The 27985-nt window shown below is 45.4% G+C and overlaps 1 protein-coding gene across 1 annotated transcript; it reads left to right on the top strand.

Annotated features, from left to right (window-relative positions):
• Nucleotides 1-1771: 1771 nt before the first annotated feature.
• LOC126413233 (uncharacterized) lies at nt 1772-27047 on the top strand. Its single transcript, XM_050083131.1, has 3 exons — nt 1772-1900; nt 12265-12539; nt 26861-27047. Exons 1-3 carry the CDS (start codon nt 1772-1774, stop codon nt 27045-27047), a joined length of 591 nt encoding a protein of 196 aa, XP_049939088.1.
• The last annotated feature ends 938 nt before the right edge of the window (nt 27048-27985 follow it).

Raw genomic sequence — 27985 nt, 5'->3', positions numbered from 1 at the left:
GATCTGGAGAATGTACCGGCCAGGGCAGCAGTCGAAGATTTTCTGTATCCAAAAAGGCCCGTACAGGACCTGCAACATGCGCTCGTGCATTATCTTGTTGAAATGTTGGGTTTCGCAGGGATCGAATGAAGGGTAGAGCCACGGGTCGTAACAAAATGGCTCTGAGCACTATGCGACTTAACTTCTGAGGTCATCAGTCACCTAGAACTTAGAACTAATTAAACCTAACTAACCTAAGGACAACACACACATCCATGCCCGAGGCAGGATTCGAACCTGTGACCGTAGCGGTCGCTCGGCTCCAGACTGTAGCGCCTAGAACCGCACGGCCACTCCGGCCGGCGGGTCGTAACACATCTGAAATATAACGTCCACTGTTCAAAGTGCCGTGAATGCGAACAAGAGGTGACCGAGACGTGTAACCAATGGCACCACACACCATCACACCGGGTGATACGCCGGTATGGCGATGACGAATAGACGCTTCCAATGTGCGTTCACCGCGATGTCGCCAAACACGGATGTGACCACGACGATGCTGTAAACAGAACCTGGATTCATCCGAAAAAATGACGTTTTGCCATTCGTGCACCCAGGTTCGTCGTTGAGTACAGCATCGCAGGCGCTTCTGTGTGTGATGCAGCGTCAAGGGTAACTGCAGCCATGTTCTCCGAGCTGATAGTCCATGCTGCTGCAAACGTCGTCGAACTGTTTGCGCAGATGGTTGTTGTCTTGCAAACGTCCCATCTGTTCACTCAGCGATCGAGACGTGGCTGGACGATCCGTTACAGCCATGCGGATAAGATGCCTATCATCTCGACTGCTAGTGATACGAGGCCGTTGGGATCCAGCACGGCGTTCCGTATTACCCTCCTGAACCCACCGATTCCATATTCTGCTAACAGTCATTGGATCTCGACCAACGCGAGCAGCAATGTCGCGATACGATACACCGCAATCGCAATAGGCTACAATCCGACCTTTATCAAAGTCGCAAACGTGATGGTACGCGTTTCTCCTCCTTACACGAGGCACCACATCAACGTTTCACCAGGCAACGCCGGTGAACTGCTGTTTGTGTATGAGAAATCGGTTGGAAACTTTCCTCATGTCAGCATGTTGTAGGTGTCGCCACCGGAGCCAACCTTGTGTGAATGCTCTGAAAAGCTAATCATTTGCATGTCACAGCATCTTCTTCTTGTCGGTTAAACTTCGCGTCTTTAGCAAGGTCTTTAGTGTAGATAGGTGGTTCTTGTCCCTATAGCGATTGTTGCGTGACACGATACGTGCACCATGTTTGTTTGAAATCGGTGCAGTAGTTTAGGAGGAGATATGAGCATACACACATACATACATAGATCCAGCTCTGTAATACGTATCGATATGAGTGTTCAATTGGAAGGATACTACCAATTGCGAACACCCATTACAGACCGACAAAGAACATAAGAAAGTACAAAGTGGAGCTAGTGGCTTCGTGTGTGTCTGTGGAGCATCTCGGACAGGGAAATCAATAGCGCACGGCCCGCGAATGCCAGGTGTCGAGGGTCGATTTGAGTCCGCAGTACGGTTTAGGCTGGGCGCACACGTCCTGTCCGCTAACTTGTTTTGCCGTCGTCGTCGTCGTCTTAACGGCACGGATCACTGCTCCGTTTGGGCGGCTAGCAGTTGGGTGGTCCCATTCGTGGCGGCGGTAGCGGTACCGCCGGCCGTGTTGGCAGCGGTATAGCGGGGCCTGCGCTTGTCTGTCCTCCCTCCAGCAGTCGTGACTATGCTGCGGCCTGCTGGCATGCTGCTGCTGCTGCTGCTGCTGCTGGCGTGTCTGGCGGCGCCCAGGGCTGCCCACGACCACGACCGGCACCGCAGGGCGCTCGTCTTCGGCAACAACGGCGTGCTGCAGGTGCTTGTCTGACGGTTATTCACCTTCCCTTTGTGGGGATGGGACGCCAGTGGACCGCCGTTCGGCCTTTTGATTCAGTGATTTTAAAACTTGGTATCACATAACTGTAGACGTTAAAATAAGTGATGATCTTTAGGACAAGATGATGTACACTACTGGCCATGAAATTTGCTTCACCACGAAGATGACGTGCTACAGACGCGAAATTTAACCGACAGGAAGAAGATGCTTTGATATGCAAATGATTAACTTTTCAGAGACATAAGGTTGTCGCCGGTGGCGACACCTATAACGTGCTGACATGAGGAAAGTTTCCAACCGATTTCTCATACGCAAACAGCAGTTGACCGGCGTTGCCTGGTGAAACGTTGTTGTGATGCCTCGTGTAAGGAGGAGAAATGCGTACCATCACGTTTGCGACTTTGTAAAGGTCGGATTGTAGCCTATTGCGATTGCGGTGTATCGTATCGCGACATTGCTGATCGCGTTGGTCGAGATCCAATGACTGTTAGCAGAATATGGAATCGGTGGGTTCAGGAGGGTAATTAAATAAATTAATTCTGCCAATTATGAAACTTTTCCTAGCTTTTAAAAGCTCTCCGCGTAAGCAATCTGCTCCACACGGCTACTCAATCCGGACTGGCGCCGAAACCGCCGTTGTCCGTACAATGGTACTTCCCCGTCAGCGACGGTACCTCGCTGGAACAAAGATGCGTAAGGATACATCCGATCCGTCACGGATAGGATTTATATCAGTACCTTTACAACGCCGTGCTGGATCCCAACGGCCTCGTATCACTAGCAGTCGAGATGACAGGCATCTTATCCGCATGGCTGTAACGGATCGTGCAGCCACGTCTCGATCCCTGAGTCAACAGATGGGGACGTTTTCAAGACAATGCCCATCTGCGCGAACAGTTCGACGACGTTTGCAGCAGCATGGACTATCAGCTCGGAGGCCGTGGCTGCCGTTACCCTTGACGCTGCATCACAGACAGGAGCGCCTGCGATGCTGTACTCAACGACGAACCTGGGTGCACGAATGCCAAAACGTCATTTTTTCCGATGAATCCAGGTTCTGTTTACAGCATCATGATGGTCGCATCCGTGTTTGGCGACATCGCGGTGAACGCACGTTGGAAGCGTGTATTCGTCATCAGCATACTGGCGTATCACCCGGCGTGATGGTATGTGGTGCCATTGGTTACATGTCTCGGTCACCTCTTGTTCGCATTGACGGCACTTTGAACAGTAGATGTTACATTTCAGATGTGTTACGACCCGTGGCTCTACCCTTCGTTTGATCCCTGCAAAACCCAACATTTCAATAGGATAATGCACGCCCGCGCGTTGCAGGTCCTGTACGGGCCTTTCTGGTTACAGATAATGTTCGACTGCTGCCCTGGCCAGCACATTCTCCAGATCCCTCAGCAACTGAAAACGTCTGGTCAATGGTAGCCGAGCAACTGGCTCGTCACAATACGCCAGTCACTACTCTTGATGAACTGTGGTATCGTGTTGAAGCTGCATGGGCAGCTGTACCTGTACACGCCATCCAAGCTTTGTTTGATTCAATGTCCAGGGGTATCAAGGCCGTTATTTCGGCCAGAGGTGGTTGTTCTAGTTACTGATTTCTCAGTATCTATGCACCCAAATTGCGTGAAAATGCAATCACATGTCTGTTCTAGTATAACATATTTGTCCAATCATTACCCGTTTATCATCTGCATTTCTTCTTGGTGTTGGAGGTATAATGGCCAGTAGTGTATATTCTTTTCACTATAAGGACGGTCTGTGTAGGCTGCTGTCAGCAGTGATCCGGGTGGTGTGATGTAGCAGTGATCAGGTATTATGTTGTGAGAAGTATTGGAGGGGTCTATGCGAGAAGTAACTGATAGGTGAGATATAGGTCAGGGTGGGCCGAGAAAATTCGAACCTCTCTTTTTCAAATCGTAGTACTGAGAAAAAAAGGCGAGCTGGGAAGACAACGGAAGCAATAAATAAGCAAATAAATCAATAAAAATCGATTGCTATCTTCTGGCCGTGCATGCGCTCTAAGTTTGCGGAAATTAAAAAAAAATACAGTTTTTCTTAGATAGACATCTATATTATTTATGGTTCAAATGGTTCTGAGGACTATGGGACTTAACATCTGAGGTCATCAGTCCTCTAGAACTTAGAACTACTTAAACCTAACTAACCTAAGGACATCACACACATCCATGCACCTGGCAGGATTCGAGCCTGCGACCGTAACGGTCACGCGGTTCCAGACTGAAGCGCCTAGAACCGCTCAGCCACAACGGCCGGCTGTATTATTTAACTTCCCGAAGTGTGTAAGTCGCTCATCATTTTAAATTAAAAGCATTTGTAGTAATTGGCCGTCTGAAATCCACAGGCATCTGAGAGATCGTGTCTGACAACAAGCAAGGACGAACTCATCACCAACGTACACGTGACACATCAAGAAAGTTTCTGTCCTTGCGCCTATTGGTACGTGTCCTATCCATCTCTTCTACAAGATTGTTCATAAATTCTACCAAAACATTAGCATTAAAATAATACGTCAAATGATGTTAACGCTGATTTGATACACGATTTGCTATACTTCAGTCACAAGTAATATGTCCCTACGTATCTGTTCTCACTCGTTCTACAGCCAGAACCGTTCACTAGATATCACTTGGTCTGAGTCTGCCACTGCTGTTCGATACTTTACGAGGGGCCGCACCGGGTAGCCGTGCGATCAGGGGCGTCCTGTCACGGTTCGCGCGGCTCCAACCCCCCCCCCCCCCCCGCCGCCCCCCTCCGGTGGAGGTTCGAGTCCTTCCTCGGGCATGGGTGTATGTGTTGTCCTTAGCGTTAAGTTAAGTTTAAGTTAGATTAAGTAGTGTGTAAGCCTAGGGACCGATGACCTCAGTAGTTTGGTCCCATACTCCTTACCACAATTTCTTTATGGTCGAAGTTGAATTAAATGTCATTTCCTGAGTAATTAAATAAATTAATTCTGCCAATTATGAAACTTTTCCTAGCTTTTAAAAGCTCTCCGCGTAAGCAATCTGCTCCACACGGCTACTCAATCCGGACTGGCGCCGAAACCGCCGTTGTCCGTACAATGGTACTTCCCCGTCAGCGACGTTACCTCGCTGGAACAAAGATGCGTAAGGATACATCCGATCCGTCACGGATAGGATTTATATCAGTACCTTTACAAGTGAAATGTAATACCTCTAGTCTATTATTATTCGAAGAGGTAAAAAGAATTGCAAAAATAATGATTTAAATCAGCTGTCACGTTTAACAAAATACCGCAAAAATCCTAAACCGAATCTCGCACACGTGCTCACTGTCATTAGATCAAGGAAGCCGGCGGTCACCAACTAGCTTCTCTCACCTTCGCTCCTCGCAATCTTTGTTAGTTGACACTTGTTCCTCATGTCTGTTTTAAACACTCTTCCAGCTGACATGAAAACTAACGTTCATTATAAAGTTGTTATAATTTTTGTGTTACTTTGTGACGTTGTAGTGTTGAACTATGCGTGTATCTAAGAATTACAAGACAGCTATCTGGTTGCTTTATATTTTAGTATACCTAGAGATTTTTCAACAAAGGAGCTTCCTACTTATCAAGAGGTGATCCTACACATTCATGGAAGAAATATAACTTGGAGTTGGAAGCTAGTATAAGGGGCAGTCAAATGATAACGAGACAAATGAAAAAAGTAAGTAAATTGTTATTACATCATAAGTAATCGCCGTAACTGTTAATAAATTTATCCCACTATGAGGCAAGACGGTCAGGAAAAAATCCTTGCCGTTACCTACCGAAGACTGATTGTACCTCTGTGTCCGAAGCAAATCAACGGCCCCAAATGTGTTTCTTCAGGGCTCCAACGACATGGAAATCACATGGGTAGATATCGGGACTGTATTGATGAAGTGGGAGGGCTCACATGCCAAGGTTGTTTGACTACTTTGCAGGAATACTTACACATCCTCCATACAGTCCCGATCTCATACGATTTCCATATCGTTGGAACCCAGAAGAGAGATATTCTTTGCTGTCGATTTCCTTCGGACGAAGAGGTGCACATCTGGGTACGATCGTGGTTACGTATGCAACATCAAACACTTTCCAATGAAGGCACTGACCGTCTTGTCTCACAATGGGATAAAAGTGTTATCAGTTTCAGAGATTGATTTTGAAATAATAAACAGTGTACTTACTTTTCTCCATCTGTTTCATTTCCATTTGGCTGCCGCTTATTATAAGAGCGCCAGTTTTATAAAAGCTGCCAGTGCAATAACTAAAAGAATAACAGATTTTTTTTTCCAGAGAGCACTCATTCTTTGAGACTAGAGAATCGTACAGCATGTAAATGCGTTGCGTGATAAATATTACAGGCATAAATCACACCAACAAACTAAAAATAAAGATTATTTGAATGGAAAAATTGATCAGTTCAAGGAAAAATATACGTTGCTTTTTGACATCATTCTCCAGGTGGTTGACAACAGCAAACACAACTCACCCATCATACTTTGTGAAGAAAACCCCACGTCGCAACTTCAATAATAGTTGAATTTATCCTGTAATCATACAATGCCAGTATCGTGTAGTACGAGGGCTATTCGAAAAGTAGGGTCTATTCCGTAGCGAAGTGAAAACCACCATGAAATCCGATGAAGCGTTGCACGGATGTGCTGGACACTGCCTCCAGTAGGCCTATGCCCGTCGATCGCGTCACCTCGCTCTTTTCTGTGCTAAGCGCAAAGTGAGCATTTAATACAGCCCGGACTTGGCTCTGATTGATTTTCACCTCGGTTCACATGAACCGCTATGAAGACAGCAGTTTGGCACAGACAACAAGATGCAGATTATCGTAGAGCAGTGGCAGAAAGCAGAGGCTGCTGTCCACTATGACGAAGGTATTGGGAAGTTGATACGTGCTTGACAAATGTCTCAGTCGGAGTGGCGACTATGCAGAGAAGCAGCTGAGAGGTGTAACTAAAGTTGCAAATAAAACAGTTTTGATTCTGATTGTGTTTTCGTTTTCGCGACCAATCGGACTTTGCTTTCCTAAAAACGTGAACACTTTACAGACAGCCCAAAGCTTGTGTTTCAATCGATATAATGTTCACGATATCTGACAGAAGATTTACTCGGTATTACCGTCTCCGTGATCGATTGCGACAGGTTTTCTTTGCCCACTCAGAACATTCGATGTTACTCATGGTCGTGGCACGAGATAAAACAAGCCGCATTATAGAGCTTGCACAGTTAGATGGAGAGAGGGAAATTATCAGAACGTTCATGCCGCCAAAACTGGATGGACTATGGTGTATATTCTCAACCATTGTTGAGAGGAATCAGTGACGATGAGATTAAATCACATATGTTGCTCAGTCACTATTGGCATGAGACAATCTTGATGTTTCCAACTTCTTGGCAGATTAAAACTGTGTGCCGGACCGAGACTCGAACTCAGGACCTTTGCCTTTCGCGGGCAAGTGCTCTACCAACTGAGCCACCCAAGCGCGACTCACGCCCCGTCCTCACAGCTTTACTTCTGCCAGTACCTCGTCTCCTACCTTCCAAACTTTACAGAAGCTCTCCTGCGAGTCTCGGTCCGGCACACAGTTTTAATCTGCCAGGAAGTTTCATATCAGCGCACACTCAGCTGCAGAGTGAAAATCTCATTCTTGATGTTTCCAGTTCGCGTACAGTATGGCTGAACAAAGTGCGCAATTCATAACGGAAATTTCAGAAAAGGTTTGCGGAACTGAGCCTTTGGAACAACGCTGCTAGCAGTATCGGCCATGCCTAACTTTAACAAGGAATCTTATCTACATGTGCCTCCAGGTGAGGATAAGTAATAAAAGGAGACATTCTACGTTATTTTGTTTGGCTTTCAGTTACAAAAAAATCAGTTTTTCATAATTTAAAACAATAACAAAAAAAAAAAAAAATGGTTCAAATGGCTCAGAGCACTATGGGACTTAACTTCTGAGTCATCAGTCCCCTAGAACTTAGAACTACTTAAACCTAACTAACCTAAGGACATCGCACACATCCATTCCCGAGGCAGGATTCGAACCTGCGACCATAGTGGTCGCGCGGTTCCAGACTGTAGCGCTTAGAGCCGTTCGGCCATCCCGGCTGGCTAAAGCGATAAAATTTTTTTTTATTATTAATAACACTACTGCGTTTCACTAATACTTTCTTTTGAAATATTTCAACTTTGTCAACGAAAAAAAGTGTAAGCTGTAATATTTTTGATCTTTAACTATAATTAATCAGCTATCTAATGATGTTGACGAATTCAGATAATACTTTAACAATATTTTGTATGGTTCTAATACATAACAATTTCAGCTATTACATTTGGATGGTGGCGAGTTAAAAAGTGTTAAAATTGTCGTAACACTGCGAATTTTTGCTAATTTACGCAAACTTTCGCGCTGATGCGTGACCAGAAGATATGAATTGATTTGATTACATTTCGTTTACTTTTTTCATCTCCTTGTTTTGAATTCTTACGCAGTTTTACGACTAAAAAAAATTAGATTTTTTTCGGCCGATCGTAGTGTGAGTGTTACGAAATGAGTGGAACGCCAGTTGTTGAAGGAAGAGGTGGTTTAGAGTCTTCATTCCCAATGGTTAGCGCAGGTTAGGGTTGGAAGGCAGAGATGAATTCATGGCCTGGGATGGGAGGCTGACGGAAATTACATCAGCGAAGGAAGGAAGGAAGGAAGGAAGGAAGGAAGGAAGGAAGGAAGGAAGAAGATTGGGTTTAACAACGCGTCGACATCGAGATCATTAGAGACGGAGCACAAGTTTGAATAGCAACAAGGAAGGGGAACGTAAGCGGCCGTGCCCTTTCAAAGGAACCGTTCCTGCATTTGCCTGGAGCGATTTAGGGAAATCACTGAAAACCTAAATCTGGATGGCCGGCGATGGACATGGGTGTTCTACACTGTGGAATCTTCTCATAGGAGGCTTCTATATCTTTACTAAGCGCTGTATTAGCACCAGAGATGATTTGCCTCCCATTCTAACGGTGTTACGGTGCAGACGTCTTTTAAAATTACGATCTAGTTTCCCTTTTCGTGGTTACTTCTTACCGTATTGAGTTAACGGCACGGTAGTGGTCAGTGATCGACGAGGATGACCTGTTACGGTGCTATTGAGCATAAGGTTCAGTCGCAGGCTGCTGTGCAGCTAGCGACTTGGGGGTTTCCACATGTGCCTTCACTACTGGCGACATCTGCTGGGACACATTATCGATCAAGCGCGCGACCCTGTCTAATATGGTTAGAAGTGGGGTGCCCAGACTGGCGATTTCCCCTTCCCGCACAGCAGTGACATGGCTGGTGCTGGGCGCCATTGGGGCCTTTTTATCATGGCCGCTGTCATTACCTTCCATGAATCTGAATGATCTTCTGGGTGGTGCGAGCAGAGATTGTAGTCACTCATTTTGCCTCCACCGATTTAGCATCCGGTAGTTATCCGGATTCCCTGCCCAAACGTAGTACCAATATGGAGGAAAAGTCAGAGATACTCGGGTTTCATACCATGATGCCAGCCCGCTCATGCAGAAGACCATGCTGCTGCCGCCACCCGCATATCACGTAGGCCCGTCTGCCGACGTGACAGTCAGAAAATACCGCTGCCCTGTACTTGTCTCGCAGTTCTCTGTATTCTCTAACGGCTTCGCTATGCACCATTGACAGACTTGCCTGTAGTTACGTTTGTTGACTGAGATCGCTCCTTGGACTGTATTAGCATGCTTAGGACGACCTTCGCTATTCTCTCCGCAGTCCTTGTGGCTAGATGTTCAGTTCGTGATTTTCTGCTTTCTTTTTCCAAAACGTTTTTAGTCAAAATGCACCACTAAAAGTGATCGTGTTTTATGCTGTTATGAAAGAAACTAATGGTTTAACTTAAACCCCATTCAATGGTAGTTTCATGGACAACTTTTTCGTGCCCTTTTCCATAGTAAGTTAAACGACCGAAATATGCGGAAAATCATCAGCATTCAGGTAGTAGTGAACTTTAGTTTTCTTTTATTTTCAAATCCATCCGTGTGTAAGATTTATATTTGGAGTACATTAATAAGTATTTAATGAATTGCTGAATTTAATAATCGTTTCACTCTCGTCTGACAATGGTTGCTTGTACTCGCTTAGAAGTTTTCTTTCTCAAATAACTGATGATCGATTCCATGCATAAACCCTGGCGCGCCTTTCACCCGGTGACTTATAAAAAATAGGTTATCTAATTCGACGATCTTCAATGCAATGATGTGTGCTATGTTGTGAACATTTTGAAAAGAAAAAAAAGAGTCTTCTTCCTTTTACTTAGGAGGTTTCGACGATCTCAGTATATATTTTAGTATTTGCCTCCTTTGCTGATAAAACGCTTTTGATTTTGGTACCCACTTTTTCTGCTCCTGTATCGGACCTTGTGACTTTTCCAAAACTCTTCGCCTCCCACAAAGATAGTATGGCACTTCGATGTGTAGCTGATTTATACATCTCTGCATTGCAAAAGAAAGCTATTAATGTTGGACTGAAAGGTGACAGTTTATTTCACTTATTTCTTGCCACTAAAAGTAGACTCGAGTATATATTATTTTATGAAGAGGAACGGAAAACGAAGACACTGTACTTGTACGACTGCGAGCTTCCATCGAAAATGAATGGCTTCTGTGGTGGTCCACGGTGAGTCGTAAACAGATTCGATAATCTGTACTTTCGTTCAGCCTGCTCTGATCTCTATATGGCTTTCGGTCACTGGCCCGCCACATCAGCTGACTAATCTGATACTTTCTAAGGACGCATTAAGCTAAGAAAATCGAACAACAGGATTCTCGAGCATATTTTCAGTTCGAATATAATGAATTTCCTTGAGGCAGATAAGTTGCTGTCCATGCATCAGCACGGCTTTAGAAAGAATCGCTCCTGCGAAACGCAACTCGCCCTTTTTTCACTTGATATCTTGCGAACCATGGATGAAGGGTATCAGACGGATGCCATATTCCTAGACTTCCGGAAAGCGTTTGACTCGGTGCCCCACTGCAGACTCCTAACTAAGGTACGAGCATATGGGATTGGTTCCCAAATATGTGAGTGGCTCGAAGACTTCTTAAGTAATAGAAACCAGTACGTTGTCCTACATGGTGAGTGTTCATCAGGGGTGAGGGTATCATCTGGAGTGCCCCAGGGAAGTGTGGTATGTCCGCTGTTGTTTTCTATCTACATAAATGATCTTTTGAATAGGGTGGATAGCAATGTGCGGCTGTTTGCTGATGATGCTGTGGTGTACGGGAAGGTGTCGTCGTTGAGTGACTGTAGGAGGATACAAGATGACTTGGACAGGATTTGTGATTGGTGTAAAGAATGGCAGCTAACTCTAAATGTAGATAAATGTAAATTAATGCAGATGAATAGGAAAAAGAATCCCGGGAAGTCGGATAGTCGTGTTCGGTTCATTGGTAGAATTTTGGGAAGATGTGGTTCATGTGTAAAGGAGACCGTTTATAAAACACTAATACGACCTATTCTTGAGTACTGCTCGAGCGTTTGGGATCCCTACTAGGTCGGATTGAGGGAGCAGTTCAGAGGCGGGCTGCTAGATTTGTTACTGGTAGGTTTGATCATCACGCGAGTGTTACGGAAATGCTTCAGGATCTCGGGTGGGAGTCTCTAGAGGAAAGGAGGCGTTATTTTCGTGAATCGCTACTGAGGAAATTTAGAGAACCAGCATTTGAGGCTGACTGCAGTACAATTTTACTGCCGCCAACATATATTTCGCGGAAAGACCACAAAGATAAGATAAGAGAGATTAGGGTACGTACAGAGGCATATAGGCAGTCATTTTTCCCTCGTTCTGTTTGGGAGTGGAACAGGGAGAGAAGATGCTAGTTGTGGTACGAGGTACCCTCCGCCACGCACCGCACGGTGGATTGCGGAGTATGTATGTAGATGTAGATGTATATGAACAACTTATCTACACAAGGCAATCAATGACTTTATCATGCAGAGGTAATACTTGTGCGTTCTTGATATTTTTCATGGAAATTCAAGTAACTTACACAGTTAGATAAAACAGGCACAGTGAACGAGTAAAAATGAACGGTTCCCCAAAAGGAACCGTCATCGGTGAACTAGTTCCCACAAATGAACGAGTTAACACATCTGTAAAAGGAACGAACTGGACATGAACCTGGACGTTTCGTCTGAAGATGACGAGGAGGAAGCTCGACGAAATGTTGCGAGGACATGACACCACGACTCGGCTGACAATCCGAGAAGATTCCATTAATATAAACGTATTTCCGAAGCGTCGTGTGCTGTTTCAGTTCACCTTGGGGATAGGCATCCCGCTGAACATCCCGAACCGGCGCGCGTCCATGGGCTACGCGCTGCAGGCGCAGTTCTTCGTGCCGGTGAACGCGTCGCAGCTGGAGCCGCTGCTGGTGGCGAGGGGCGGGCGGCGCGGCGCGCGCGCGCTCTACCGGCGGCTGGAGGAAGCTGCGGGCGACGCGCGCTGCCTGCTGCGGGCCGTGTGCCACGCCGCCGCGGAGCCTCTGCACGCCGCAGGCCTGCTCGAGGAACTCCTCACCCTGCTGCTCACGTAAGTGCCCGCCCTCCCCCTCTGCAGCTGCGAAGAGTGTGCTCACGTTTCAGCTTCCCAGCCGCAAAACAATGAACAGCAGCGGCGAGCTTACCGTTCTGCACATGTCACCTGTAGTGCACCGGAGTTGTCACACGGTTTACATTTTGACCTACTGCAACGCAAACGAACGCTTCAAACTACCCTTCTCTTGCCCATCTGGCATCTCACACAAGTCCCACATGTCCCACAGCATTTTCTATGTAACATCTACTCCAATATTTCCTGCATCCCAGTCCCTATTTACACTTACCAAGAGATTTTGTATGATTTATTTTTTGGGTCCTCAGTTTCTTGCCTGGTTTTATGCGACCCTCGACGAATTCCTCTGCCGTGCCAACGTCTTCATTTCAGGGCAGGACTTGCGCCGAACGTCCTCTGTTCTACTGTCCAGTCACATAGTCATATCTACTCGAATGCCGTGTCCAATTGCAGGAGGTTTCTCGGTTGAGGATCTATGGCGCAAACGTCTCACAAATCCTAGATTGTGTAGAAATCTGGAGGTTTCGTGGCCAGGGGAATACGATAAGCTCATCTTGGTGCTATTCGAACCACGTACGCACACTACGAGCTGTGTGACACGTTGTATTGTCTTGATGGCAAAGGCCATAGTGCCGAGGAAAAACAAACTACATGCAAGGGTGGACAAAGTCCCGAGAGATAGATGCATACCTATGTTGATCTACTCTGCCTTCCAGAATGACAAGAACATGCAGGGGATGCTACGAAAACACTACCCAGATGCTAGCACTCCCTCCTCGACCGTAGACCCTCCCGAAAATTGTTCAAAAAATTGTTCAAATGGCTCTGAGTACTATGGAACTTAACATCTGAGGTCATCAGTCCCCTAGAACTTAGAACTACTTAAACCTAACTAACCTAAGGACATCACAAACATTCATGCCCGCGGCAGGATTCGAACCTGCGATCGTAGCAGTCGCGCGGTTCCGGTCTGAAGCGCCTAGAGCCGCTCGGCCACCGCGGCCGGCCCCGAAAATTGTTGCAACATTTTCTTTGAGACGATTCACGCCGTACACGCTGTCTGATGGACCATAAAACGTGATCCACCTGAAAAGACCACCAGTTGTGTTGTTGGCGTCCAGATCCCACCCTACATCCCGATGAACAGCAACCAATGTGGTGCATGAACCAGGCACTTGCTGTGGAGGCCCATAGTAACATTCGCTGAATGGTCGTTGAGAAGACACTGCTGGTAGCCTCTTGGTCCTTCTGGGAAGTGAATTGCTCAACGGTTGCGCGTCTATTCGCCCGTACACATCTCCGCAACCGTCGTCGCCTGTGTTGTCTACGACCCGTGGTGCACCACCGTTGCCTCAGTGCCGGTTTTGGATAGCGCCATTTTGCCACTTTAATCACGGAGGACGCAATCGCTTTACAAACTTAGACGTTTCGTAAATGCATCCATCTTTGGCCCGAAAGCCACTGATCATGTGCGTTTCGTCTTCAGATGGATCGCTCCATTTCCGTCTTACGACAGTGAAACCACTGTTTTCCACGTCCCCCTAGAGGCTTTACGTACCCTCCATAGCTAGTGCTGCCAGCGGCCATCTGTGGGTGGCTATTGTATGTTGATGTGGAACATAGGCAGTGAACGGATTAATGTGAATTGACGGTATATTTCCTGAATGCAGAATATATGCTGCTGGTCAGCACCACGAGGTCGATGATATAAAGCCAGTTCGCAGTAATAATATTTCTGTTACTGATAAATCAGATATATGTACAGTATTTAACAATCATTTTCTGAGCATTGCTGGCAAATTAAATAAAAATTTAGTTTCTACAGGAAATCATATAAATTTCTTAGCAAATGCCTTTCCGAGATTAACGTCTGAAATACTCCTCTGTGATACAGACAAGAGGGAGATTGAGTCTATAATTAAATTACTGAAGACCAAGGACTCTCGTGGTTATGATGGAGTGTCTAGCAAAATATTAAAGTACTGTGCTGCGCATGTTAGCCCTGTATTTAGCCATATTTGTAATTTTTCCTTTAGGAATGGTCAGTTTCCTGAGCGATTGAAGTACTCAGTAGTAAAGCCGCTTTATAAAAAGGGAGAAAGGGATAATAGAGATAATTTTAGACTTATTTCTAAGCAATCAGTATTTGCAAAAGTTATCGAAAAGGCTGTGTATGTAAGGTTAATTTATCATGTTACGTCATACGATTTGCTATCAAATGTACAGTTCGGCTTTAGAAGTCGTCTGACAACTGAAAATGCTATATTCTCTTTTCTCTGTGAGGTACTGGATGGGATAAACAAAAAGTTCCGAACGCTTGGCGTATTTTTTAACAAAGGCATTTGACTGTGTTGATCTCACAATATTGCTCCAGAAGTTGGATCATCACGGAATATATGGAGTAGCTCACAATTGGTTCACCTCTTACTTTAGCAACAGGCAGCAAAAGGACATTACTCATGATGTTGATAACGGCTGTGATGCGGGATCTGAATGGGGTATTGTCAAGTGGGGGGTGTCCCAGGGATAAGTGTTGGGGCCGCCCCTGTTCCTTATTTATATAAATGACATGCCCTCTAGTATTATGGGTAACTCTAAAATATTTCTGTTTGCTGATGAAACTAGCTTGGTAGTAAAGGATGTTGTGTGCACCATTGACTCGGTTTCAAGTAGTGCATTAAATGACCTCAGTTCATGGCTTGTAGAAAATAAACTAACGTTAAATCACAGTAAGACTCAGTTATTACAATTTATAACACACAATTCAACAAAACCTTACGTTTTAATCTCACAGAATGGGCATATGAATAGTGAAACTGAACAGTTCAAATTTCTAGGTGTTCAGATAGATAGTAAGCTGTCGTGGAAAGCCCGCGTTCAGGATCTTGTTCAAAGACTTAATGCTGCCATTTTCACTATTCGAACGGTATCAAAAGTGAGTGATACTTCGACACGTAAATTAGTCTACTTTGCTTATTTTCATTCACTTATGTCGTATGGTATTATGTTTTGGGGTAACTCTTCCCATTCTAAAAGGATACTTTTGGCTCAGAAACTGGCGGTTCGGGCAATAAGTGGTGTTAGTTCACAAACCTCTTGTCGACCTCTGTTCACGAGTCTGGGTATTTTGACAGTGGCCTCTCAATATGTATATTCCTTATTGTCGTTTCTTGTTACCAAATTAGTTTATTTCCAAGAATAAGCATCTTTCATTCGGTTAATACTCATCTGATATCAAACCTCCATTTGGATCGGACTACCTTAACTCTTGTGCAAAAAGGTGTGCAGTATACCGCTGCATCCATTTTCAATAAGCTGCCACTCGAATTCAAAAATCTTAGCAGTAATCCACGCCGTTTCAAATCGAAACTGAAGAGTTTCCTCATGGGTCACTCCTTTGTTCAGTCGAGGAGTTCCTTGAAAAATGAAGCTGATTCTTATTGTACTGCTGATAACGTTTACTTAAACTTATGGACTGACTTTTTTTCAGGTTCATGAACATTTATTTTATCTGTTATTACTTTTATGTTGTAAGTTCATGTACTGACACGTTCCATGACCTTGGAAATTTGCTCCTCAATTTGGTCCTGCGGAACTAGACGTGTAAATAAATAAATAAATAAATAAATACACTCCGGTTTCTGCCTGTAGAAATTGTTTTACGCTCTACAGCTCCCTGTAGTACCATGGACGTTAGTCCCTGATGTCTCAGGCCATGCTCTTATGTGCTGTTCTCGCCACATATTTTGCACATATTTCTATCCTTGCCGATTCTCCGGAGAACCTGTTCATTTTCAATATCCTTCTACAGGAGCACATCTCAAACGCTTATATTGCCTTGGTGTTTGGTTCCCTCACATTCCATTGTTCACTACCGTGCAATACTGTGCTCCAGAACAGTATTCTCAGAACTTTTTTCCTCAAATTAAGGCCAGTGATTGATACCAGCAGACTTCTTTTGGTCAAGGATGTCCTATTTTCCTGTACCATTCTGCTTTGTATCTCCTCCTTGTTTCGTCTATCATAGGTTGTTTTGCTTCCAAGACAGCAGAATGCATTCATTTTGCCTAGTTCATGGTCACAAGCTTTGGTGTTTACTTTACCACAAATCTCATTTCTGCTACTCCTCTTTACTTTAGTCTTTCTTCGCCATGCTATCAGCCCATTTTTTTAGCTGGGTAAAGTGTTCATTCGAAGTATGTCTTTTAATATTTCCTCGCTTTCACTGAAGGTAGTACTGCCATCAGCGAATCTTGTCTTTGATACCCTTTCATCCTGAATTTTAAATGGTTCAAATGGCTCTGAGCACTATGGGACTCAAATGCTGAGGTCATTAGTCCCCTAGAACTTAGAACTAGTTAAACCTAACTAACCTAAGGACATCACAAACATCCAAGCCCGAGGCAGGATTCGAACCTGCGACCGTAGCGGTCTTGCGGTTCCAGACTGCAGCGCCTTTAACCGCACGGCCACTTCGGCCGGCTCCTGAATTTTAGTCCAACTCCTAAACCTTTATTTCCGTCATTTCTTCTTCATTTCATGGACTGAGCAGTAGGAGAGAAAGGTTGCATCCCTGTCTTATACCCTTGTTATTCTGAGCACTTCGTTCATGGTTTTTTATTCTTACAGTTTTTTCTTATTTTTATGCATGTTGTATATTTCCCGTCTTTCTCTATTACTGACTCTTGTTTTTCCAACATATTGCTACATTTTGCACTGTCGAACTTTGTTCCTAGGTCGAAAATTCCTATGAACGTATCTCTTGTGATTGTACCGTTATCATAACATCTCATCTCCCTTCTTTTTCCTGACGTTCATCCCGTACTTTAGAGGGATCGGCAGGTTAATTTTCAGATTTGGCAATGTTAGTGGTTGGGGATGGCCGGATGCTATTCCTGCCGCCATCTGTTATCGCGAAGCTACCTCGTTTCAAGCAGGCCAGAGGTGATTGTTCTGGGTACTGATTTTTCAGGATCTGTGCACCCAAATTGCGTGAAAACGTAATCACATGTCAGTTCTAGTATAATATATTTGTCCAATGAATACCCATTTATCATCTGCATTTCTTCTTGGTGTAGTAATTTTAATGGTCAGTAGTGCATAAGCAGGACCTATCCACAAACAATACTCAATAGTATGATTGAGTCCAGAAAGCGAGGACATATCAGACTATGCTCGAAGCTTTGAACAAGGCTACTGGGCTAAGCGTGCAAACACTGTGTACACAATATAGTCAGATCGGTTATAAATCAAACAAACACGGCGAAAAACTCATTAATTATTAACTAGTGACTCTTCATGGCGTTCAGTACGGCTCACCTGTAGCCGTCGATTCCATATATTTGCATGGCAGTCGTGAGATGCCACTCAACGCAAGCAAGATATTAATAGACGATAAACCATAGTTTCTATTGGCCACGCGTCTGCTTCTGCCAAACCACAGCAGGTGGTGGTAGCCGTTTTCTATCTGACACGAGATACTACAGGATTTTATCACAATTGTTCAATTGCAATTTCCGAATGGAGAAACCACTGCGCTATCTTTCATTGTATACAGAATGAATGTGGATTTACGTTTCCCTAGTTAATGAAAAAAAATGGCTCTGAGCACTATGGGACTTAACTTCTGAGGTCATCAGTCCTCTAGAACTTAGAACTACTTAAACCTAACTAACCTAAGGACATCACACACATCCATGCCCGGGGCAGGATTCGAACCTGCGACCGTAGCGGTCGCGCGGTTCCAGACTGAAGCGCCTAGAACCGCTCGGCCATAACAGCCGGCGACCCTAGTTAATGAAGTTGGGCCGAGATGCTAATCATTTGCATGTCCAAGGTTGTAGTGCACTTCGTACTAGTTGCAAATTTGTTGTGTGCCATATACATTGAAGCGCCAAAGAAACTGGTATAGCCATGCATATTCAAATACAAGTAGAATAAGGCGCTGTGGCCGGCAACACCTACGTAAGACAAGTGTCTGGTGCAGTTGTTAGATCGGTTACTGCTGCTACAATGGCAGGTTATCGAGATTTAAGTGAGTTTGAACTTGGTGTTATAGTCGGCGCACGAGCGATGGGACACAGCACCTCCGAGGCAGCGAAGAAGTTGGTATTTTCCCCATAAGACCATTTCACGAGTGTAGAGTGAATATCAGGAATCCGGTAAAACGTCAAATCTCCGACAGCACCGCGGCCAGAAAAAGATCCTGTAAGAACGGGACTAACGACGAATGAAGAGAATCGTCCAACGTGACAGAAGCGCAACCCTTCCGCAAATTGCCGCAAATTTCAATGCTGGGCCATCAACAAGTGTCAGCATGCAAACCATTCAACGAAACATCATCGATGTGGGCATTCGGTGCCGAAGGCCCAGACGTGTACCCTTGATGACTGCTCGGCACAAAGCTTGCGCCTCTCCTGGGCCCGTCAGCACCGACACTGGACTGTTGATGATTGGGAACATGTTGCCTGGTCGGACGAGTCTCGTTTCAAATCGTATCAAGCGGATGGACCGGTACGGTTATGAGGACAACCTTATGAATCCATGGACTCTGTATGTCATCAGAGGACTGCGTAAGTTGGTGGAGGCTCTCTAATGGTGTGGAGCAGTTGGAGTCATACGGGATCCCTGATACGTCTAGATACGACTCTGGCAGGTGACACATACATAACCATCCTGTCCGATCACCTGTATCCATTCAAGTCCATTGTGCATTCCGACGGACTTGGGCAATTCCAGCAGGACAATGTGACACCCTATTCGTCCGGAATTGCTACAGAGTGTCTCCAGGAACACTCTTCTGAGTTTAAACATTTCCGCTGGCCACCAAACTCCCCAAATATGAACGTTATGGAGCACATCTGGGATGCCTTGCGACGTGCTGTTCAGAAAGATCTCCACACCCTCATACTCCTACGGTTTTATGCACAGCCCTGCAGGACTTACGGGGTCAATTCCCTCCAGCACTACTTCAAGCATTTGCGAGTCCACGTCGTGCTGCCGCACTTATAGGTGCTCGCGGGGGGCCTAAACTATATTAGGCAGGTGTACCAGTTTCTTTGGCTCTTAAGTGTATATGGTGTGCAGTTTTAATGTTCATCTCAACAGTTGTTACACGTATTTCAACTAAGGCCAGAGTGGAGCGAGAGGCAAGAACAGTCTGTCTATGCTGTCGTGCCATTTCTCGAATGCCCAACAGTGAACAAACATAAATTCGTAGACTACTTGTGAAGTACCGCACGAACTTTGTTGATTTATTTTGACGAGAAATTTCTTTAAAGACGTCTCTCTAGAAAGATATAACGCCCCTGACGCTCTATGATGCTGTGACGTGACGTGCAGTGCGTGCAGTGGACTCCACTAAACCACGAAATCGTTGCGTAGCTATCGTGATCCATCACGGCGCAACCACCGCCCTCAACTGAAAGAGACTCAACACTGCTGAGTAAAGGCGTGCATTATACGAGAGGATGGTCAGAAACAGTCTGAAAACTTATACTACTGGACATTAAAATTGCTACTCCAAGAAGAACTGCAGATTATAAACGGGTATTAGTTGGACAAATATATTATACTAGAACTGACATGTGGTTACATTTTAACGCAATTTGGGGGCACAGATCCTGAGAAATCAGTACCCAGAACAACCACCTCTGGCCCTAATAACGGCCTTGATACGCCTGGGCATTGAGTCTGTGGTGTCACCGCCAGACACCACACTTGCTAGGTAGTAGCCTTTAAATCGGCCGCGGTCCGGTAGTATACGTCAGACCCGCGTGTCGCCACTATCAGTGATTGCAGACCGAGCGCCGCCACACGGCAGGTCTAGAGAGACTTCCTAGCACTCGCCCCAGTTGTAGAACCGACTTTGCTAGCGATGATTCACTAACAAAATACGCTCTCATTTGCCGAGACGATAGTTAGCATAGCCTTCAGCTACGTCATTTGCTACGATCTAGCAAGGCGCCATTACCAGTTACTATTGATACTGAATCATGTACAGTCAAGAGCGACGCTCATCTTAATGGATTAAAGTTAGGTATTCCACCAGCTACGTCCGTTTTTCTAAAGTCTAATTTCCTTGTCCTGTTCCAGACCTCACGCCAGCCTGCGTGAGCTAAAACGCGTGCCTTTCGGCTTCCTCTATTACCCCGGTGTTGGCTCTCCTGCCAACCCACAACAGAGTCAAACGGAGTTTGAATGGCGTTTTCAGGTACAGCTGCCCATGCAGCTTCAACACGATACCACAATTCATCAACAGTAGTGACTGGCGTATTGTGACGAGCCAGTTGCTCGGCCACCATTGACCAGACGTTTTCAATCTGATCTGGAGAATGCGCTAGCCAGGGCAGCAGTCGAACATTTTCCGTATCCAGAAAGGCCCGTACAGGACCTGCAACATGCGGTCGTGCATTATCCAGCTTAAATGTAGGGTTTCGCAGGGATCGAATGAAAGGTAGAGCCGCGGGTCGTAACACATCTGAAATGAAACGTCCACTGTTCAAAGTGCCGTCAATGCGAACAAGAGGTGACCGAGACGTGTAACCAATAACACCCCATACCATAACGCCAGGTGATACGCCATTATGGCGCTGACGAATACACGCTTCCAATGTGCGTTCACCGCGATGTCGCCAACACGGATGCGACCATCATGATGCTGTAAACAGAACCTGGATCCATCCGAAAAAATGACGTTTTGCCATTCGTGCAGCCAGGTTCGTCGTCGAGTACACCATCGCTGGCGCTCCTGTCTGTGATGCAGCGTCAAGGGTAACTGCAGCCACGGCCTCCGAGCTGATAGTCCATGCTGCTGCAAACGTCGTCGAGCTGTTCGCGCAGATGGGTGTTGTCTTGAAAACGTCCCCATCTGTTGACTCAGGGATCGAGACGTGGCTGCACGATCCGTTACAGCCATGCGGAAAAGATGCCTGTCATCTCGACTGCTAGTGATACGAGGCCGTTGGGATCCAGCACGGCGTTCCGTATTACCCTCCTGAACCCACTGATTCCATATTCTGCTATCAGTCATTGGATCTCGACCGACGCGAGCAGCAATGTCGCGATATGATAAAACGCAATCGCGATAGGCTACAATCCGACCTTTATGAAAGTCGGACCGTGATGGTACTCATTTCTCTTCCTTACACGAGGCATCACAACAGCGTTTCACCAGGCAACGCTGGTCAACTGCTGTTTGCGTATGAGAAATCGGTTGGAAACTTTCCTCATGTCAGCACGTTGTAGGTGTCGCCACCGGCGCCAACCTTGTGTGAATGCTCTGAAAAGCTAATCATTTGCATATCACAGCATATTCTTCCTCTCGGTTACATTTTGCGTCTGTAGCACGTCATCTTCGTGGTGTAGCAATTTTAATGGCCAGTAGTGTAGTAAGGGAGTTGGAAGGGAGGTTGCGATGAGAAATGATTATTAAGAAAAAAATTCAGTACGTTGCGCCGTTTCGAGTTCTTTGGCGTTGATGACTTCCGAAAATAGCATATTGTAACAGGTAATGAGCGTTTCAACAAGTGGGAACTAACGGACTCTCACATGTCTGGATATTACCGCATTTTAGCACGAGCATTGCTTGAATTTGTTAGCGCAACTACCTGGTTGGCTAACTTCAGTGCTAGGTAACTCAGAAACGGCGCAACGTATGGAATATTTTTGTTACCTTATATGTCGCACTACAACCTTCGCTGCAACATCCTTACAAGCTTTTCAGACTGCTTCTGACCACGCTTTATAGTGCTTTCGAGAATGTACTTGACTCAGCGCGACACCAACGCTTGTTAATAAAACTTGTGACTGGAGTTCTTGGTATGGAGGACGCAACATCTTATCTTGATTATAAATAGTAATGTTAGATGTTTTGAAGATGATGCAGTTATATATCTTGAAATACTATCTGAAACGAACTGCTCAAATATCCAGTAGGATCTGCATACATTTCAAAACTTGGCAACGTACTTAAATATTCTGAAAAGGAGGAAACAGAAGAGGACAGTGCGAGGAACGTTCTCATTATCAACTCTTCTGCTTCATTTTCGGACACACATATACACATACACACATGCACACACACACACACACACACACACACACACACACACACACTGTTTTTTCGATGTTTAGTCTTATAATGGTTACATGTTACATTTATTTCCTCTTTAGCATTAACAGTTTCAATGACGTTACTACTGATTGTCAAAGATGACATTTACTCTGATTTGCACCTCACTCACCACCTGTAAAATCTTTTTCATTGTTATGCACGAGTACTGCATCATCTTTGACGACGATAGTTAGAGATTGACGGTGGCCTAGGAAGTCGAAAACCGGACAACTGTATGAATTAAAACTACAAAATGTTAAGAATTTCGTGCTTTTTATTTGTTATTGTAACGTTGTTCTAGCAAGCAGCGATGCAATAATCAACATTTTAATCAATTAGTGTAGCATCTAATATTCACCAAAAATTTCAATGTCAGTTTTTGTCAGACAGACCATTTGTTCTTTTTTTGTACTTTATTTGAATAAATGTGTCACAATATAAATTTGATTTTTTATTTGCATCTTATAAACTATGGTACTACACTCGTGTCCACAGTAAATGAAACAAATCGCTATTTCCCCGTCTTGTGTCTAATTCACGATATACTCATAACAACTGTCAACAGATGTCCGTACTGTCGTGTTCTGAATGGAAGATGGCATCTCGGTCACCGGATAACGACGCCAACAGTGACGTCAGGGAACCTATCAAACGGATAGTTTTTGCCTGACATTTCCACGTCCACAATCCCTATACACCCAATCACAGACGGTGCAGTATGGCACAGAGAAGATGCCTACCAGACTCTGCTGTGGAGGGCCATGGAAAGAATGGAAGCAGACAGTCGCAAACTGATGTTTCTCGATGGCTTTAAGTGAACCGTTTAGCTGTTCCTTGGATATGGCGACAAGTTAGAGAGACCGAAACTGTATCCCAAAGACCAGGGCAGAGTAGATCACGTGTGACATCAGGAAGAGAGAACCGTTATCTCGCTGCAAGGGCACTACGGTACCGGCTTAGTACTGTACGGCAACTGGCGTCTGACCTCGCAGCATCCTCTGGCTGTTTTGTATAGAGGCAAACAGTGCACAGAAGGCTTCGCCAGAGTGGCCTTTATTGTAGATCTGCAGTATGTGCACCTCTGACGCGTCTTCACAGAACGTAAAGTCTTGGATGGAGTGCTCAACATGCCAGCTCGACGATCGAACAGTGAGACAACGTTCTTTTCACAGATGAGCCCCAGTTTGGTCTGGAGACTGATTCTCGACGGATCTCCATCTGGAGGTAACGTGGAACACGTTTCTGGACCCAAGTATTGTGGAAAGAAACTAACGTCGAGGAGGGTGTGGATTATCTGCACCACTTTAACAACTCTTTACGAGCTTGTACGGGTGTATCGGCAAAGTGTAACTGGTGTAAGGTCTCGTGACGAGATCTTGGGACGTCATGTGTGGTTGTTGCGAGGTGCTGCGGTGTCCAGACTTCGTACTGATGGACGATAATGTTCGACCTCATTGAGCATGGGTGGTCGATGTTTTCTTGGAAATGGAAGATATTACGTGCATAGTGTGGCCTGCTCTCTCCTGATCTGAATCCCATAGAGCATGTCTGAGATGCATTAGGGAGACAAATTCCATCACGTCAGCATCCACCATTCACTCTCCAAGACTTATGGGCAGCTTTGCAGGAAGAATGGGCACAATTGCCTCAGCATGAGACTGATGACATCATTCACATATATCCTGCCATCGTCAGGCCCGTATTGCTGCCAGGGGTGGTCAGATCCCATTCTGAGCAGATTAACCAGTTGTCGGAATGTGTGTACAAATGCGTTAAGCTGGAAAAGAAGGAAAAACATTCCTGTCTACCGTTATGCATGTTGCAGTTGTTTACGATCTGTGATCTTGACATTGTTTCTACTTACCTATCAACAGTTTTGCGGCAAAATAAAGCAGCCTTCCAAATTTCCATTTGTTGCTTTAATTTTGGATACCAGTGTAGTTATTCAATTGCTAATTATCAAGCGTTGTCGACTAAATATTTTGATTGTAAATTTCTGTACAGCTTTCAACGAGTTATGGATTTTTCTTGGCATCCTTCATCGCCCCCACCCTGTGCCCCGACCTCTCCCCACCTCCTCCCCTCCTCCTCTCCCCGAACAAAAATGTAATTATCTGGGCACCTTCAGCTATCTTTAATACCTTTTCAGATTATGTAAGTTGGACAATTTCGAATGTTATGTATAATCTGATTACTTTTCGTAGCATTTTAGACAAAAGGAAAAAATACAGAGAAGAGAAAAACAATTTTATAATTAGAGTAAGAGCAGGGTAAGGGACGTCGAGTAAGCAAAATTTTCCAGTTAACTGTAGGTTATCCAGGACTCTAGCTATGGTCGTAACTCATTTTGCTATACGGAGATCACTTTGTCACACCAAAGTTGGTAATGCGAATCGATGCCGCAGACATTAGTTAGGGCTCGCTACAATCCCCAGCGACGTATTGGGGGCGCTCCTGAACATCTCGCATTTCCTCTCAGCGTAGTAGCGTCGTCACACTGAGGTCAATATACGAGGGCTGGAACTTTAATAGTGGCAACTATTTATTTACAGCTCGTACAAAATAGATACGTGTTTCAAAGTTTTACTAACCTTCAAAGTAGTCACCAGCATTGTGTATAACCTGTTGCCAGCGATGTGTAAGTCGTAGGAAACTTTTAGCTGTGCCAGTTGTGTTGACAGTCCGAGCGGCGCGGTCGATTGCCCGACGAATTTATAGCAGTTCTGAAGCGAATGCCGTGAAGTGTTTCCTTCAGTTTAGAAATCGATTTGAACTTACAAGGGCTTAAGTCAGGGGAGTGCAGTAGGTGGTATAGCACTGAACAGCTCCATCAGTAAAACAAATCAGTAACAGCTTGCACGGTACGTCCTTGAGCACTGTCCTGAAAAATTATGGTCTGGTCCAGCAGAAAGTGTCATCACTTCTGTCTCTATACTGTTCAATTTTGGGACACAACCTACGACCATCTTAGAGACAGAAGTGATGACACTTTCTGCAGAACCTGACCATCATTTTGCATGACAATTCTGGCGTAGCCCTCGTAAGTTCAACTCAGTCTCTAAACTGAAGGAAACACTTCACGGCATTCACTTTAGAACTGCTACAAATTCGTCGGGCAATAGGCCGCGCCGTTTGAACTGTCAACACAACTGGCACTGCTAAGAGTACCCTACGACTTCTACATCGCTGGCAACAGGTTATACAGAATGCCGGTGACTACTTTGAAGGTTAGTAAAACTTTGAAACACGTATCTATTTTGTACGAGCAGTAAATAAATAGTTAGCACTACTAAAGTTCCAACCCTCGTAGTGTCGACCTATGAAGAACCCTACCAGAGTTCGTGACATCATAGTATAGGACCCACAAGAGTTAAAGTTTATGAAGGGCCTGTTCATGAAAATGCTGAACGCTGTACGTCAAGAGAACTGTTTGTTAATTAGAGCATCAAGTAATGCTTTGCTAGTTCATGACAGTTGCAAATTATCCATTGTCCCTGTGGCGAAAAAGTGTGGCAAAAGTAAAGTGAATTAATCTTTCATGTATTCTAGTGTGACGAGCCTTCTTCCGGAGCAATCAAAGAACGCACTGTTATGGCCAGACGAAAGTGGTTTTGCCTCGTCTCAACGAACTCGAGAATGACTCAGCGACGAGGATACCTAAATGTGTGTGCATTTAAACTAACTTCTCTTAGATAGTGCCCGCTATACTAAGGAGCACAGTTAGTAATTAAATTAGCTGAAGACTAAGGTTTTAACAGTTCGAGATAGGCAAAGTTTTAATTCCTGTCTATGGCTGATTAGCTAGCACCCGAATTGTTTGTGATGTTTACTGCCTAGATTTTAATCAGCGACGCTAAAGGTAGCTACAAAGTTAAAATCGTCGACAGAATGATCGAAAACTCCTGCCTTGTTGGATATGTCCTCAGAGGCGTTTGCTTGACAGGACAGAGTTCCGCGCGCCTATTGTTGATTGGCTTTCATCCTATGGCTGTAAGTCCACGACGCTGTATCTCCAACCTACGCTAATTTGGGAAATTTTACCCAATTCGACTGCCCCTACCGTGCTGTGACCTTCTTGTTCCCCGGCCCTAGGCTGTCATGGAAGAGTCAACTAAGAAATGGAAGTCAGGTAGCAGGCGCTAGAACCAGTGGCTGCCCACTGAGAAAGCTCGCTCGATTGTTGCAGTCCGTCCGAAGACGCGGATGACGACGGCGACAGCGAGCTGGCGGAGTACCTGGCGGCGCAGCGGCTCGGGGCTTCCGGAGGCGACTGCGGAGTGGCGTACGGCGCATGCGCAGAATCCCCGCTGGACGCGTTCTCCCAGAGGATCGAACCCTGGGAATGGCAGGGGGACGCCCGGCCAGACCTCTAGGGAGCCGCGCCGCGTCCCCACAGACTCAGCAACAGCCCCGGGACTCACACGGCCGACGCCGCGCTGCGGGTGACACCGGATGCTCTGCAGTCCTGTCTTCGTGGGATGAATATGAATGGGGGACTGCGAGACGCCCTCTGTCTCCACACATTCTGCTACCGCATCTCTCCGCTTCCACTACAGCTCCTTTTCACGAGCGTCTTGCTTGTCCCACTCGACTACTCGTGGGAAGTGAGTCTGCCGTAATACTGTACTGAAGACGTGTATCGGCCAGCAAGTAACTTCGGCATGTAACTTTTGCAAGCATTCGCTTAGATGTTTATAATAGAACAAAACATCCTAAGAGCTCGCTTCTGGAAGCCGCTTGGGTAAATTAATTTCAGGAACTTGCTACAAGTGCTTACAGAAGCGTTTGCACCCGAGATGGGCTACTGGAGGTTTAGTGTCGTCCTTAAGAGCCATACCAGCCGCCACCGTTGTTACGTTACATCTACATACATACTCCGCAATCCACCATACGGTGCGTGGCGGAGGGTACCTCGTACCACACCTAACATCTTCTCTCCCTGTTCCACTCCCAAACAGAACGAGGGAAAAATGACTGCCTATATGCCTCTGTACGAGCCCTAATCTCTCTTATCTTATCTTTGTGGTCTTTCCGCGAAATATATGTTGGCGGCAGTAAAATTGTACTGCAGTCAGCCTCAAATGCTGGTTCTCTAAATTTCCTCAGTAGCGATTCACGAAAATAACGCCTCCTTTCCTCTAGAGACTCCCACCCGAGATCCTGAAGCATTTCCGTAACACTCGCGTGATGATCAAACCTACCAGTAACAAATCTAGCAGCCCGCCTCTGAACTGCTCCCTCAATCCGACCTAGTAGGGATCCCAAACGCTCGAGCAGTACTCAAGAATAGGTCGTATTAGTGTTTTATAAA

This window comes from Schistocerca serialis, chromosome 7 (genome assembly GCF_023864345.2).
Source record: "Schistocerca serialis cubense isolate TAMUIC-IGC-003099 chromosome 7, iqSchSeri2.2, whole genome shotgun sequence".
NCBI classification, from domain to species: domain Eukaryota; kingdom Metazoa; phylum Arthropoda; class Insecta; order Orthoptera; family Acrididae; genus Schistocerca; species Schistocerca serialis.
The sequence above is the reverse complement of the archived record's forward strand: the minus strand, read 5'-3'. Positions and strand labels throughout refer to the sequence as shown.